Source organism: Lathamus discolor, chromosome 6 (assembly GCF_037157495.1).
Source record: "Lathamus discolor isolate bLatDis1 chromosome 6, bLatDis1.hap1, whole genome shotgun sequence".
Taxonomy (NCBI): Eukaryota; Metazoa; Chordata; class Aves; order Psittaciformes; family Psittacidae; genus Lathamus; species Lathamus discolor.
Genome location: NC_088889.1, coordinates 20,388,420 through 20,404,336, shown reverse-complemented (window position 1 = coordinate 20,404,336; position 15,917 = coordinate 20,388,420). Strand labels below are relative to the sequence as shown.

Sequence of the window (15,917 nt, the reverse complement as noted above, 5' to 3'; positions counted from 1 at the left end):
CAATTCGGAATTCATTTAAGGGCATGGTCCCTGGCATCTGGCAGCAATAAGAGGCAACTGTGAAGGTCTGTGCAAATGTGCAGGGATAGACAAACAGCTGGTCTTTAGCTATGCAGCATTTCTGTATTGACAAAGAGGTGTCTTATCACTTCAGTACCATGTGTGGATGTGTACATTAATGCATCTGGGTTTTAGAATGACTTGCTTGTCTTCCACATTGTTGCACGTCCATATCAAAATGGGCTGGACCAGTTGATATGTCCCCCTGCCACAGCCTCCCTTTTCATACCCAGTGATTGCCTGTATGCAATTCTAATCCATTGCAAGGCAGACTAATATGACGTGACATAAATAATCAAAACTCTGTATCTGCTCTGGCTGAAGCTGATGGCAGGCTTGCCACTAACTTACTTACACAAAAGTAGAGAATGCCTCTGAATGAGCATTTTTAAAATCCTGCCCTAGGATTAGTTGTTGAAACATGCTGTAACATTTTTTTTTTTTTGTGTTTGTGGTATCTTTTTGAATGTCTAATTGAGAGGGAGATTTACCTCTAGTTTTTAAAAATAGATCTTGAGCTATAGCTGAAATTTTAGAAACTGAGGAGAGAAAACGTAAATATCTTAGACACCAAATTAAAGCTTAACTGCTAAATGTATTAACATTTATGAAATCAAGCTTGCAGCCTAATATAATAGAGAAAACAAGCAATAACTATGACAAATAATGCACGCACAAGTCACTGCAGAGAAAATTAATTACTGATAGGCAACTATAATGGCATTAGGACTTGTTTTAATTTTTCTCTAGAGCCTTTTATCTTTAGGGCTATACAGATGAAAAAACTTTGCTCATTTTTTAACATTTTTCCATTTTTTTTTTAAGAACACTGTTGAGTGGTTGTTTGGTTCTTGTTTTGTTGGTTTATTTTATTTTTTTTATTCTCAATTCTGCAGGTCTTTATTTTATCTTCACTATATAAAATCTACATTCTTGTTTTTTAATGCAGATTTTTGAGCAGATTTTGTAGAGCTCCTTTAAAATTCCATCCCTGTCTCTGTGCTGAGCACTATCTTTTGACATTGTTCCATTTTATTTATAGCAAATATGACAGAAGTGATAATACTTGCCGCTTAAATGCAAGATCATATGAGGGCCGCCCGTCTGGAAGCGGGTTGTACAGTCAGGCTGTGTAAGGAGGTGGTATTATCAGGGTTGTAAATATAATACAACTATTTAAGATAACCAATTTCAGACTAAGAGGAACCTGATTTTTATAAAAATGCAGCATTGTCTGCAGATTTTCATTCTTTAGTATGTAAAACAAAAAATTTGTGTCCAAACAGTACAGATTTGAACAATGAGTTAACTTCTTTCTCTAACGTATAGAGAGGAAATAAACCATCTGCAATATTTGTGACAGTGAAGAGAATTGCACACATGATGCATTATAACTGAGGTATGCTTAAAGTGGCAAACTTTAACCAGATGTAATAACAACAACAAGATAGCAGGGATCCTAAAGCTGTGATCAGTTGCTTTCAGACAAATGAAATACGAAGTCCTTTTTATTAAGAGAACCCATAGTACCATTTCTTTCTCATGAAACTGTGTGTCATGGCCCTTGAGCCTGCAGCAAACACTGGAGTATAACTGCTTATGTACTCGATTTCAAACCCCTCCAACTCCAGTTTTCCCTAGTGCCTGAAAAGAATTGAAGTGATTTTGAAAAAAGGTGTGTAAACAGTCAGTCTTTCCCTCTTGGGTCTACATTTTCCTTTTTTTCTGTCTTCCAGGGGATAGGTAGATATATATATATATATATATATTTTATGCCTTCATTTGTGGCATTTAAGTCTTTTGAGCTGATGGGTGTGTTCTGGACAGTCGTAGTTATCAGTGCTCTTTCTTCATATGGCTTTTAGCATTTATTTTAACTGGTACTTCTTTTCCTGGATTTAACCTTTTGCCCCATTAGCAGCTCAAACACTACACATAGGTAAAGAATAAGTATATCTATAATATTAATTTGAAGAAATATTCTGATTTAAAGGAGAGTATTCCTCATTAGAAGGTGTTTCCCCCTTAATGCAAATAGAAGTGAGAGGAGCTCTTTTAGCTCTTGATTCTGGTAAGTTTTAGCTCTTTATCTTGCCCCTGGGTGTTTGATAAGAGCATTTGTCTTTACCATTAAAATTGGTGTTTGTGGCATTTCAAAAGTTAACAGAAAATCAGAGCTTAGTGGTAAAGACCTCGGGGGCAGGTCCCGGTGCTCTTTGGGTTATTGATCCGGTGGTGAAGGATGGACCCAAATCAGAGCGAATAGCCCTAAAAGCCAGCTGAGTGAAAGATGATTTTCCAAATTTTCCTTGTGTGTCCTACCTTCATCCCTTTTCCCCCATAAAGCACTCTTGTTAGTTGTTAAGGGACTGGGTGAGTAGGGGTGTACACCATTGCAGGCCCTTTCTTTCCTTCCCTATAGGCAGGTCTCTCATAAGGAAGGCTATGGCTAAGGAAGCTTTTCTTTTTTTTTTCCCCTTCTTCTTGTGTGGGAATTTTCACTGAGATTCGTGAGTGTCTGAGTTTGTAATGAAACAAAACCTAGAAACTTGATCTCATCTCTGCCAGACATGGCACAGGCTCATGTGCGTATTGCATGAGTAATATTACATACTGCAGAGAGTATTACATATTGCAATGAGTGGACCAGATGTCAGGATCATACATAGAGATAGTCAAATAGATGGTTTTCAAATGAGTTGTATAAAAGATTGTCCTTTCTGCAAAAATTAGTTTTCATGAGCTAGTGGCTGGAAGTGAAAGAACACAAATTAAAATGACCTAAAACTCTGGAGTTCTATGTCTATTTTTTGATAATGCAAGACTTCAAAATTGGCCTTCAAAATTTAGTGATCACTGCAGGACATATTAAGACATGGAATATTTGTAATCTACTTTTGATTACTATTATCGATCTATTTCAGCAGTGGCAGAAACTTCTTTGCATCACTCAATAGCAACTAAAATAGGAACGTCTATAAACTGAAAGCAAGTAAAAGCTGATACAACTAGTTTAGCCATGTTCACATCTTCAGTGCTTTACTGCAAACATTCTATTTTCAGGATATATTTGAAAATGGGTTTATGGACCCCAGCCTGAGTGACATAGGCAAGGTGAAGATGAATCTGTTTTCCTAGAATGTGGCTTTGGCTCTGAAATGAAGTCTATGGCTAACTACCTGTCTTAAATATAGGAGGCTGACATGGAGAAAAAGAATTCCTGAACTAAATCCCTACTACAGCAGTGTTAAAACTATGATGAAAATTCCTAGCAATATAATGATAGAGGTACTGAGCCTGGGACCTGGCATTTTCCCCTTTCTTATTCAGTCAGATGACAGTGAAATATGAAGAATACTGTCATCGTGCTGTAGTGTGCAGAAAACTGAAATAACATAATATATTGTCTTGGTTATGATGTTCAAATATAAATGTATCCACCTTGGCCATATATTGTACCAGCCCTCCAGTACCCAAAGGTGGCCCACATTGTCCAAGGCCAGCTTGAATGAGGCTTTGGGCAACTTGGTCTAGTGGAAGGTGTCCCTGCCCATGGCAGGGGCGATGGAACTATATGATCCTTAAGGTCCTGTCCAACCCAAACCATTCAGTGATTCTATGATTATGTGGATGGTCAATCATATTCATTCCTGTCACTTACTCACTCCAGCCACCCCTATTGCACTTAGTTGCAGAATTGCACGTGTACATCTTTTATTCAAGCTAAGTTTTTATTCAATTTCTGCTGCTCTTTAATTACCAGATTTTTCAATGTTGTGCAAGGTCTGGGATATTTCTGCAGGTTCCCCTGTGGAGACACATGAATGTCATCTTGATATGAGAGGCAACTTGTGACAGGAAAGGGCTGAACCAGAGTCAATGCAGGGATGTTACACCACTCTCATGGGCCTTATGCATACTGAACTGTAATTACATGTCTCAGTGGGTTATTTTGGTTTTGTTTTTAATGTGTTGTATATGTTACTGGGAAGCAGATGCTGGGTACAAGCCATTTAAATCAGATCTTTAGTCAGAGCCGTATTAAGTGATGGAGTCTAATTCGGGCAAATTGTGTGTAGAGTACTTTCAAGGGAAGCTTTGAGTCCTGTGTGATCCCTTTTCTTGCAGAGGAGAGAAAGGCTTACAAAGGAGATGAGGCAAATGAAATAATCCTGTCATATACTCACTGAAATAATGCTGATGGAAATAGCACAAATCAAGGTTACAGACATTGCTAAACACAGTCATATAGGAGGAAAAGGGTCGTGAGCTTAGGGATGGGCAATTGCTCTGCACAAAATGGAGCCAAGGTACAGCCTTGGAGAAACTAACTGCATGGCTAATATCAGAATTAGCAATGTTTTACTAGCAAGACAGCCATGCAGCTTGATGTGAGTATTTTGTTGAAGACTGAGTTCGTGTAAAATCTGCCCCTTGCATCAAGGATATGTGTAGTTCCTTCCAGAAGTACTTGCAGAAACGCTGAAGCTTAGGTTACTTCCTCCAGATATTTCTTTTTATTCCTGTATTGGCATAGGAAATTTGTAGTTAGTTGCTGGCATTAAACTACTGGCTAAGTTTAGGTTCCTGTTCAGCAGCTGTCCTAACCAGTGTGATACATCTTCCTCCCCTTCCCATTTCATCTTCCATCCAGCTTCCTTAACTGACAATTACCAGATTTTATGATATCGTCCTCTTTTTTCCCCTACTTGGGCATGCTGGTGCACTAATAGTACAAGATGCCACATCCCACTTAACTTGAATCTAGAAGAAATATTTTGAAATCGCCCTTCTTTTTATAATCTCAGTTACTCACTACATGAAATGTATTACATTGTATAGTTGTGCCATAAACGATTCAGTCGAAGTTTATTTCTAATGTTATGGCTTATTGCCTTTTTGGGGGTGATGGGCGAAGAAAAGAAAGAGGGGGGACAAGATCTCCCACATCCCCCTGGGGATGAAAATAGATAAACCTGAAGCAATAAATTTATAGGTGCTTTCAGAAACTGCATGAGAAAACTGTCTTCTTACTTGCTTTCATTTTACTATAAAGGCTCGATTGCTCACTGCAGTCTTCTCCCATTTCTACCACTGGTGGAGGGTCAAATATTAAATAGGCTCTGCTGCTGTCTGGACCCAGGATCTAGATAGCTTGTGCAGAATCAAAGTCCCTTACTCCCATGTAATGTAGACTTACATAAATTGAATGCAACCCTAAATTAAATTCTTACTGTGGTAATAAATCAGAAATTTTTCTCATTCTATTCTCATTTTGATTTGTTACTATGCAACTTTATTACATTAATTGTTTACCTAAAAAGAAGGATTTCTGAGATATGGTGGAAGATTTATTTTAACATTAACTCCAGTAAAGAAGCATTAAGGAGCTATCCAGGGATTTTAGAGCTAAGCTCTATTTACGTAGCTAAGCTCAAAAATTTCTTTTGGAAATGATTTTCTGGTTAAATTTCCAACAGCCTGTACGTCCTCCTGGATTGTTCTCCTGCATTGCAAAGAATAGTATCTTCTGGATATGTGCCTGCAGGCTCACCTGCTTGTTGTTGGCAAGACTTAGTGTTTCAGTTCCCCAAATCTGTAGGTACTGTTTCATTTTATGTTGTATACCATCATGCAGTAACTGCTTGGAGAAGACTGCCCAAGTTTTACAAAACTGGTGCCTTTTTCACTGCTTCAATGGCAAATGCTGAGCTATACCTTGACTTTACAGAATCAGCTAAGTGATTTGGGTGATTTTTTTATGATTTTGTTTGTTTGTTTTTATAATTACTTCTGATGAGAGAAATGTAATGAAAGTTCTCTCCATGCTCTTTTAAATAAAGTGTTTGCTCTGTATTTCAAAATGTACTAGCATGGGATTAATCTGATGAAACACGGGGCCGCGTGTAGTCCACAGGAGATACAGGCACATTCAGGGAATGGCTCCTTGTCTCCAAAATATGTATGAGGAGTCACCCTGCCCTAAAATACTTATTTCCCATCATTGACTGTAATGGCATGCTAGCGTGACTAGTTCACATGCAGATCCTTCCACAATACGTTTTGGATTGAGATGATACATCCTTCCCTTGAGACTGTATTTTCCTCACTTCGACTTTTCAGAGGATAAAAACAAAATCAGAAAAAAAAAAAATTGGGGTAAAACTCACGGGGACCTCTCGAATCACTGGCTTTGATGGGCAGATGCGTCGTATGACCCTTCCAATAAACTGGTCAAAATCCACCTTAACTCATGTTGTCTACAAATCTGTCTTAATTTGCAATTGGTGCATGTGTCCCTGTGCCAGCCTTCTAGGTTAAATGTTTCTTGTCTTGCCTTCATGTTTATCTCATCTCCTTGATGTTCTTAGAACAGTCATGTTACGTCTGTCTTCTGTGTGTGTTCCTCCCCTCTCCCTCCAGCACACCTATTTTCCTGTCCTTAATCTAAGCAAACTGATCTTGTCCAGAAACCCTATTTATGAAATGCAGAAAATTTTCTTGGCCATTCCAGCTGCCTCTCTCTGCATGGAGTTAAGTTTGAATCCATCTCTTCAGGGCAGTATGTATTACTCCAAGCATGGAATTCATCTTGGCTTTGTAATTGGGGTTTGTTTTTTAGCTCTTGATGGTGGAAGTACTCAACTGATCTGTCCTGGAACTACATTTACCTCTTCTGTGAGTGTAATCACTATGAGTCACTGTGGGGTTAACCCATAGACCCAAATATTTCTTTTTCTCAGTAATCTTCAGCTAAAGATCTTTTTAGTTCTAGACGTTTTTGTTAATTTGCCCTGTAATGGATGCCTTGAGACTGTATGATTAAGATTTTTCTCACTTTCCTTTATTCCCAAACGGTTATTCTTTGCACTTAAAGTGTGTTCCAAGGGTGTGCCATCAGCATATTTTGTGATCCTGTAACATTTCTCTGTATTTCACAAAGAAACTGAGAGTTGCTACTTGTAACCCTTGCTAGACTTCCTTTTAATGGTTCCCATTTTGCTATCCTGGTGTCCCTCAGTCACCACCTAGTTGTGGTTCCCAGTTTTTTGTGTTTCCTAATAATTTCACCCCTTGCATTTCTGAAATACTGCATTTATTTTGTTTAGAAAATGGTGTGTTTTATCAAATAAAGCTGTCAGGAAAACTTGGCTAGATCCCAGGTAACCTAAGCTTAGCAAACCTATTGCTGCACTGATTGCATTTTGATATATCTCAGAGTTTCTAATTACTTTTTCCCTTAACATTTGTTCACGTAGTGTATCTGTTTATTTCCTTCTTGATGCATTACCTTTTCTGGAAAACATAAACATAATCCTTGAAAACTAAAGCTAAGAATTAATTGATTTTTTAGCCCAAGCCTGGATTATTTTTACTTCACTGCAGCTTGATTACTTTTGTTGTTCTTTTTTTCATTTATGAATGTGAAGAATCTTTGGGTGTTTGTTCTTTACACGGAAAAGTTCAACTTGACATTTGGCAATTCTCACTTTATCTCTGTTCTTTTTACCCTCTAAGGTGTACCTTTCGGTTGATCAATTGTTTATTTCTTACATATTTTCGGTTCTCTGGTTTTGTTTTCCTTTGGGTGATTGCTTACACAGTTATAACTGATGCCCAGCTTTACAAGTTTTTTTTCCTTCTTTGAGATACAGCCCCTGGATATTTTGTACGTTTTGATGTAAGGACACTCAGGTGTTCTCTGCTGCGAGGTATATGACTTGAATATATCTCATGGTCCAGTTGTCTTCACTTGTGATTGTCTATAGCTCAGTATACTATCACTTATAATTTACCAGCACTAGCCTTTTTGCAATCAAGAACCCCAATCCAGTTTTCTTTGTGATAGTTCCTTTTCTTATTAACTGATTCAATTCCTTCTTCAAGCCAATGAGGACTTCTGCAAAATCGTATCAAAACTAAATGTAGTGTAGCATCACCTTCTGTGGAGTAATTGGCTATTCAATGAAGAAATAAGCATGCTATTAGATCTGTAGAAAATCTCAGTCTACTGTTATTAATAGCAGTTATTCTCCAAGCTCATATCGAGAGAGATAAGTCTCACATTGTGAGGCAGTGCTCTGTAATATCTATCTCAGTAATAACATAATACAGGTTTGGATGCTACCCAGATCCAGGCTATCCAGATTTCTAAGGATGGGTTTAATTTCTCCTCCCGTAAGCTGTGTAAGTGATAGGCTTTAGCTTCTTTGTATTCAGGGGGAGGGGAGAGAGCTCCAGGAGGTGATTCATCCCATCCCCAGCTGTCTAAGATGGATTGGGTGAATCACTCTCCTGACATGCCTCTTTCTTCACTCACCACGGAGTAAAGCTGGACTCTTCACATAGACCAAATAGTTGGCTGTAAGGTTGCAGCATTATGTAAGATCAGTCCCACCCCAGGAGGGGAGGTAGAGCTCAGTCATGGAGTGGCTGTCTTGTTCAGGTGTGCTCAAGCTCAGCTCACATGAAACCATTTTGTTCTTGCATGGAAATAAAGAGTTAAGCCTGGGCTACAAACTCCTCAGAGGATTTGATTCACTTTACTGGCTACTTTTGTTATATGTAGATTAGTGTGATCGCTGTGTCTAGCAACCCTAAGCATATTAGCTTAAATTTAGTTTAAGAAAGTCTGTATATACTGCAGTCACACCTTTGACTGCAGTGGCAACATGCCCTACAGCATTTCATAGCAAGTTTCCGAGCTTTGGTTCTTGGCCACTACATAAAATCTTAAACCCCACAATGTTCTGGGCATCAAAACACAGTGAATATTTTCCTGCTTTTTTTTTTTTTCCTCTGAGCTTTTCTGAGACAGTGTTTTCTGTTAAATGATGCAGTGCCGATCCCCATGTTAAGAGCCAGGAGGATTTCAGTTTTAGAGCACTTTTAAAATGTGTGTTTCTTTTCTTTGTTACTGTTGCTTATGTGTCCACAGCTAATAACAAATAAATACAAAATCGTGGAGTAAAATCTAATTGAAAAAGTGCCTAGAGTTAAAACCTCTTTTTTCCTTAATTAAAAAAAAAAAAAAAAAAAAAAAAGGCATGAAATTTACCACTCCAGCAAACTGGGATTTCATTTTGAGGTCTAAGCAGATTTTAGTGTACTTAGATGATAGAAAGTAATGGATGTTTTTGGTTTTATTTTACTTTTTAAAACATTTATGCAGTATGTTCCTGCTGCAGAAAAGACTTATTAGATTAGCAAGTAAGCAGCTGATTAAATCTTTAATGGCTTTTAAAAAGATGCAGCTCTGCTATTCTTTTGCTGCTTTAGTGCAGAAGAGACTCCACTCTCTCTTTTCTGGTTTGCAAGAACGTCTCTGGCACTCATACTAACTTCAATGATTTCCTGCACTTGTTAACTTTCATTTTCCTTTGGTGACAATGTTCCCTTTATCCTCTTGCATGTTTGCCTCTTGACCCCTGTATAACATGACTTTGACAGCTTCATCTTCCCTGTTGCGTGCAGTATCAGACATTTGTTAAGTGCAAGAGAATTTAGCTCCCTGTTCTTGCTCGAGGTGTGGAGGTCTGTGCCCATGGCATGTATTGCAATTGCAGGAAATGTCTTTCTCAGTCTTGTGGTCAGAAAAGTTTAGCCAGGTGTAGACACACAGCTTACACACTTCTTTCATCCTGGAAGACTAAAGTTTGATAATATGATAACATCTAGGATCTGAAATGGCAAGATTTGGGAAATTTTAATAGGAAGGAGTGATCCCTCTGCATTTCAGACTAGCTGTTGTCATCACTTGTGCCTCCGCTATAAAACTGACTGTCCTTTTGTAGTATATCAAGGGAATCTGAGAACACAAGTTGCAAGGCACTTATGTCAATAAAGTCTGGCTTTGTTTAATCACAAATGGCTAATTAAATTCCCAAGTTGAATATCCATTTGTCAAAAATGTCTTTCTGGATAAATTTCACATTGTCTTTATGTTAGCTTCAGCTGTCTAAATAGAAATAGTTGTATAAAAAGGGCTAGTTCAGAGCTACTGCTTGTGTCCTCTCCTGATCCAGAGGCCTTTGAAGTCATAAAATCATAGAATCATAGAATAGTTAGGGTTGGAAAGGACCTCAAGATCATCTAGTTCCAACCCCCCTGCCATAGGCAAGGACACCTCACACTAAACCATCCCACACAAGGCTTCATCCAACCTGGCCTTGAACACTGCCAGGGATGGAGCACTCACAACCTCCCTGTGCAACCGATTCTGGTGCCTCACCACCCTAACAGGAAAGAACTTCTTCCTTACATCTAACCTGAACTTCCCCTATTTAAGTTTTAACCCGTTACCCCTTGTCCTGTCATTACAGCCCCTGACGAAGAGTCCCTCCCCAGCATCCCTATAGGCCCCCTTCAGATAAGTCACTGGGAAAGTCATCTGCAGCTTGTACCTATAACACTTAAGTCGATGACGTGTATCAATTAGGAATTTGGTTTCAAACTTGCCACAAAAAATACAATTCTGGAGTAGGCGGGCTTTCAGTTAAAAGATTTCTGCAGCTGTGATGATTGAAGATAAGCAAGTGCTATGTCTTCATCTGATTAAGACATGATCAAATACATTAGCCAAAACCTCAAGGGGCAGGATTAGATGGTTCATAACATAATGAAATAGTCAGAGAACACAGAAAAGCAGATATTACAGTCAGTTGGCCAAATTTACTAAATACTCAATGGAGTGACAAATGGTTCTCCCAGGCGGTTGGAACTTCATATAAGGTCCAAAATTTGCATTATTTACACAATGCTAGTATCAAATGGGATTACATGGTCCTTTCAACTTTTCTAATCATTTATCTGTTCCTTGAGTACTGAGGTTACTTCAGTTAAAGCAGATGCTCATCCTTTAGAAGAAATATAAGAAAAATGAAATTAAAGGCAGACAGCAATCTTTTGCACTTAGAATACTGGATTTTTAATAGCCCAAACATGATTCAAGGCAGTTAATCTTTTACATAATTTCCACAAAAGAGATTGTTGCTGAATCTTAGGAAGTGCTCTGTGCATTACCAGCTATGCATTTATCACCAAACAATTTTTTTAAGTATAAAGGTACTAGCTTGGCTCAACCTAGCACTTAAAAAGTGCAATGCATCACATGTTCATTTAGAATGTGCTTAATTGCTCTTTCCTAGTTAGTGTTTTATGGAATAAGCTTTTAAAGCTTCAAATATTGTCTTTATATTTTCCAAGATTAGACTTGAAATGTGAATATTCAATATATATCTCTCTGATTTTTCAGCCTTAAAGTAGCGGGTGAGACTGAATTCCCTTTAAGATTTACGGTGAAGCTTACTTAAATGAATTAATCTTTGGAAATAAGACATTTCTCTGTCATGTAAAATGAAACATTTCCCTTTGTTTTATGCATAATTGATGTGATTGTGTTTAGGAAAAAGAAATAAAATAATCACAGCATAAAGTTTCACCCAGACTTTGCTGCTAAACTGCCCATGTAACTTAGAGAGAGATGTAATATGGATGGACAGAGCATCAGACTGTAAACTCTCCTGTTTCAGGGCTGAGTTTGGGTTTGTGCAGCAGTGTAATGTAAGCCTTGCCACTGGGACAAACATGAACTACTGGGTGAATAAAGGGGACTCCCAAGTTTAGATTCCAGGTCTCTAACTCCTTCCTTAGCCTTAATCTTGGTAATGATTAGTTACTCTTTTGAGTAAAATTATATGAAATAACGGATATCTCTCATTGGGATCTATCAGATCCTAGTGAAATAGGATCTGATCCTACAAAAAAAAAAAACACCCCGCTGTTTTCTCCCTCTGATTTCACAGCAAGTTGTAAACTTTCTGAATCAGTGTTAATTTACTGAAACACATGGCAGAATAATTTCATGAAACACACTATTAAAATACTCTGTAGTTTTCTTTTGTAATGTAGATATGGTTTCTGTGGAGTGTAACCTTCATTCAGGAGTACATTGACCCCTGTCCATTGTGTAATGAACGTTGTAGGGTACTCCCTAGTTTATTGGGCAAGTTGGCTGTTCAGAGTGCCTCACAAGCATCTATCCCAGAGCAAATAAATAGATATATGTTTAGATGGAAACAAGAATTATAAACGAGATCTGTGTCTTGTGTAAGCAAAATACAGAAATCAAATTGGGAAAATTCCACTTTCCTCCATTGGTATTGGGCATCATACGAGCTTGAATGCAAATATGAAACTTCAATTTATGAAGGATTTGGGGATCTGAAACAAATTCCAACAGGATTTGAAAAGCATACAAGAACTTTGTCAAACAGATTACCTCTAGAAATATCAGATGTATATTACCCTTCAAACTTAAGTTGTGAAAAAAAGCAGAGGTGCAAAAGGCATGAAAGTTTTTCTAGTGTGGAAAACTCCAGAAACTCCAGACTTTTTCTGTTTGATAATATTATTAGCCAGTATTTTGACTAGACTGATGTGATAATGATGCATAGAAAAGGGCAATTTAATCTTGGCAAAATAAGTAGGAATGTTTGCCTCATTGCTTTCTATGTCTTAATTTTTCCTTTAAATTAAACGTCTTCAGCTTCTGAATGTTTTATATTAGAAACCTTTCTTTCCAAAAAAAGGTTTGTAAAGAACCTTTTATTTTGAGCCATTAATTAAATGCACAATTTAAGTATATAATGGGATTGCAATAGATCAGGAACATGTTTTTTCATCTCTTTCTGCATCTATGAACTCTATTAAAACACACTGCAAACCATTGAGGAGGATGTACATTTCTTATTCCCTCTACACTGTTTCTATTAACTTTCTGATGTTTTGTCTGCTTCTTTTCCCTAAATATTTGTATTTCTATTTATTTGTACTTAGAATTATAGACTTCATTTACCATGTGTGAATAAAAAAACCCAAAACACCCCAGAAATACTTGATGTAGGAAAATTCTGCAATGGCTGTTGATCAGAAAGGAAATTAACCTGATATGCAAAGGAATGTGGTTTTCTTGCAAGTGCCTTGTGGTCTGTATTAACCCTCGCTCAGAAGGGTGATGGGCCCACAGATGTTTGTTCCATATTCAGTGAGACTTCTTATAAATAGTGAAATATCCAGAGTTATATTAGCTGTGGCAAAAGATAGTACGAGGTAAAAACTGTTGGACTAGAGGAAGTTACTCAGCTGGTAGATGAGGGTAACAATAAACAGATTTTTATGTAGTTACCCATTACAATTACTTCCTGACATTTCTCTGGAGCACCTGTTAATGCTGAGGGTTGTTGAATTAGGTGGACCCTTGTTCTGGCCAGAATAGCAATTCTCTGCTTGGATTTCATAGAATTCTGTTCTCTGAGAAGGTTTGAGAAGACTCTGCTTGAATGGTGTAGTTCCATCTGTGACTGCTCTTCCTCCTTGAGGTCAAAACAGAGTATCTTATTACTTCAAACTGGCAAACATTTTGCAATAAACTCCTTTTAATAAGAAACGTGCCATTTCTCACTTTGGATTACACAGAACTCTTCTGTTACGTGGAAAGACTGAGCTTGAATGAAGTAATTTATCCACCTAATGAGTGCTAAATTTGTTTTACCCTGATGAGGACAAAAGTACTGGAGGGGAAGGAGGGTTTGATCTTGTATTCTATCATCTAGGTCATGAAAAAATTGAATAGAAATATTTAAAGTAGATACGGGAATTGCTATACAGCCTTCTGTGTTAACCAGCAGGATATTTCAGATGAAATAATGAATTTTATTCTTTTCCAGGGGATCAGTAGCCTCTTCAGCTCCTTGAAAGTGGTACGTCTGCTACGACTTGGTCGAGTGGCCAGGAAGTTGGACCATTATCTGGAATATGGTGCTGCTGTACTGGTGCTGTTGGTGTGTGTATTTGGACTGGTGGCCCACTGGCTAGCCTGCATATGGTACAGCATCGGGGACTATGAAGTTATTGATGAAGTCACTAATACAATCAAAACAGATAGCTGGCTCTACCAGTTGGCACTGAGTATCGGGACACCATATCGATACAACACCACTGGCTCAGGGCAGTGGGAAGGAGGACCCAGTAAAGACTCCTTGTACATATCCTCTCTCTACTTTACCATGACAAGCCTTACAACAATAGGATTTGGAAACATAGCACCAACCACTGATGGAGAGAAGATTTTTTCAGTGGCCATGATGATGGTTGGCTGTAAGTAGAATTTCCTTTTATTCTGTTTAAGCAAAAGGTGGTGGTATACCACACTTGATGTAAGCTTTCTTGACATCCTAAAATATCTGAAGTACATATAAATAATCATGACATGAACTTGGAATTACTGAAAACAGGAAATGAAATTAAGTAGTTGCTGTAGCTTTTAAATTGTTTATGAGAGCAAGGGTAGTATGTTCAAAAGTGTGCTCGATGACAATCTTACATTGAGTTCAGGGCCTCTTCTTTATGCTTCAAAGATGTCTTTGAAAGGTCTTGGCTGGAATTTGGTTAGAAGTTACAATGTGTATTCAAATTCAGGTAGCCTGACTGAGTTTTGCTTGTAAATTTGCAAAATGTTTGAATTTGGAAATGTTTGAAGTTTTTTTAGCCAATTCTTGACACATTTAGTGATTCCATACAGTCATTGTGTACTTTATGGCACTGGTTTGACTTACAAGGCCAGATTTTATATCCTGCGTGTGGTGACCTTTGTCTCCAGCAAACCTAGAAGTGAAGGAAGTAGTTAGGCATTATGCTGCACCTTTCCTCTGCTTCCTGCTATTTTGCAGCTCTGCTGAAATTGTTTAGAAACAATAGTGGTAAGGCACATTTCTCATTTCATGTGCTGCCAAGGTCAGATCACTGAGCAGCTCTCCAGATTAACAGAAATCTTCAAAATGTAGTAAAGACTGCTGAAAATGTTCATAACATTTGGGAGAATTATTTTTCTGCTAAAAAAATAATTCTCATTTTTCTTATGCTTTTTGTTTTCTGAGCTACATACAAGCACTAAGCAATTATGTAAAAAGAGAGCAACCAAAACCTTTTGAAAATAAAACCTACACAATCTCTCTGATAATTATCTCAGCTAACACTTAGAGCTCATCTCAGAGAAATACTGAACTATAAAAAGTTTTCTTGCTGAAGTCTTTCTAGAGCTTTAGAAGATTAAAGCTATTTGTTTAGATTTTTAAATGCTTTTTTAAAAGAGTGGTTGTAGTTTAAGAACTCTGTTTGCAGCATGGTGCAATGAAATTTCTGCTTAACAGCATCTTTACACGATGGGTTGATGTGTTGCAAAATATTTCAAAGTCCATAAAAGCAAATCCCCAAGCTACAGCATTAATGAGCTATTGCAGTTAGGCCATAGAAAACCTATAGGTGCTGATTAGCCATTTGTTGAAACTGCTTTGTGGTATTTACAGAAGGCTGGGGATTTGGAGAATAAAGTGGATATAGCACATTTTAAATATTTAATATTTACTTCCCTTGTCTTCTGTGGGGAATTCTGTGCCCTGCAGAGGAGAGCCCCACAGAAGGAACTAAGCAGCTGTGGTAAATGATTTAGGGTAAGGTGAGAGCCCTAACTATTGTTGTTATTATTATTATCATCATTATTATTGCCATAAAGACATAATGAATAATAATAACAAACCAAAATAGATACATGGCCTCAGTAAGTGAAAAGGAAGTGGAGATTATAACCTGCCCTGTATTTGGTCTAGGTGGACTGTTCTCTTGCTTTTTCATCTCTTAAACAAGTTAAAGATGAGGAATACACATAGCAGTATTAAGGTTGACATTTACAACAATCTATGTATGTGCCATTGTCTGATTTAAATAGTTTTCTTGGGTGTTATCTAAAAAATTAGTAAATTTGCATATCAAATTTGTAAGTGGTACCTGTAAGCTTAGTT

At 37.6% G+C, this 15,917-nt stretch overlaps 1 protein-coding gene across 1 annotated transcript in view; it reads left to right on the top strand.

Annotated features, from left to right (window-relative positions):
* KCNH5 (potassium voltage-gated channel subfamily H member 5) overlaps positions 1 to 15,917 on the top strand; it is a 153,860-nt gene that overhangs the window by 44,752 nt on the left and 93,191 nt on the right. Inside the window, exon 7 of the mRNA XM_065684377.1 lies at positions 13,788 to 14,217. Coding sequence (XP_065540449.1) covers positions 13,788 to 14,217 — 430 coding nt within the window. The remainder of the gene's footprint in view (positions 1 to 13,787; positions 14,218 to 15,917) is intronic.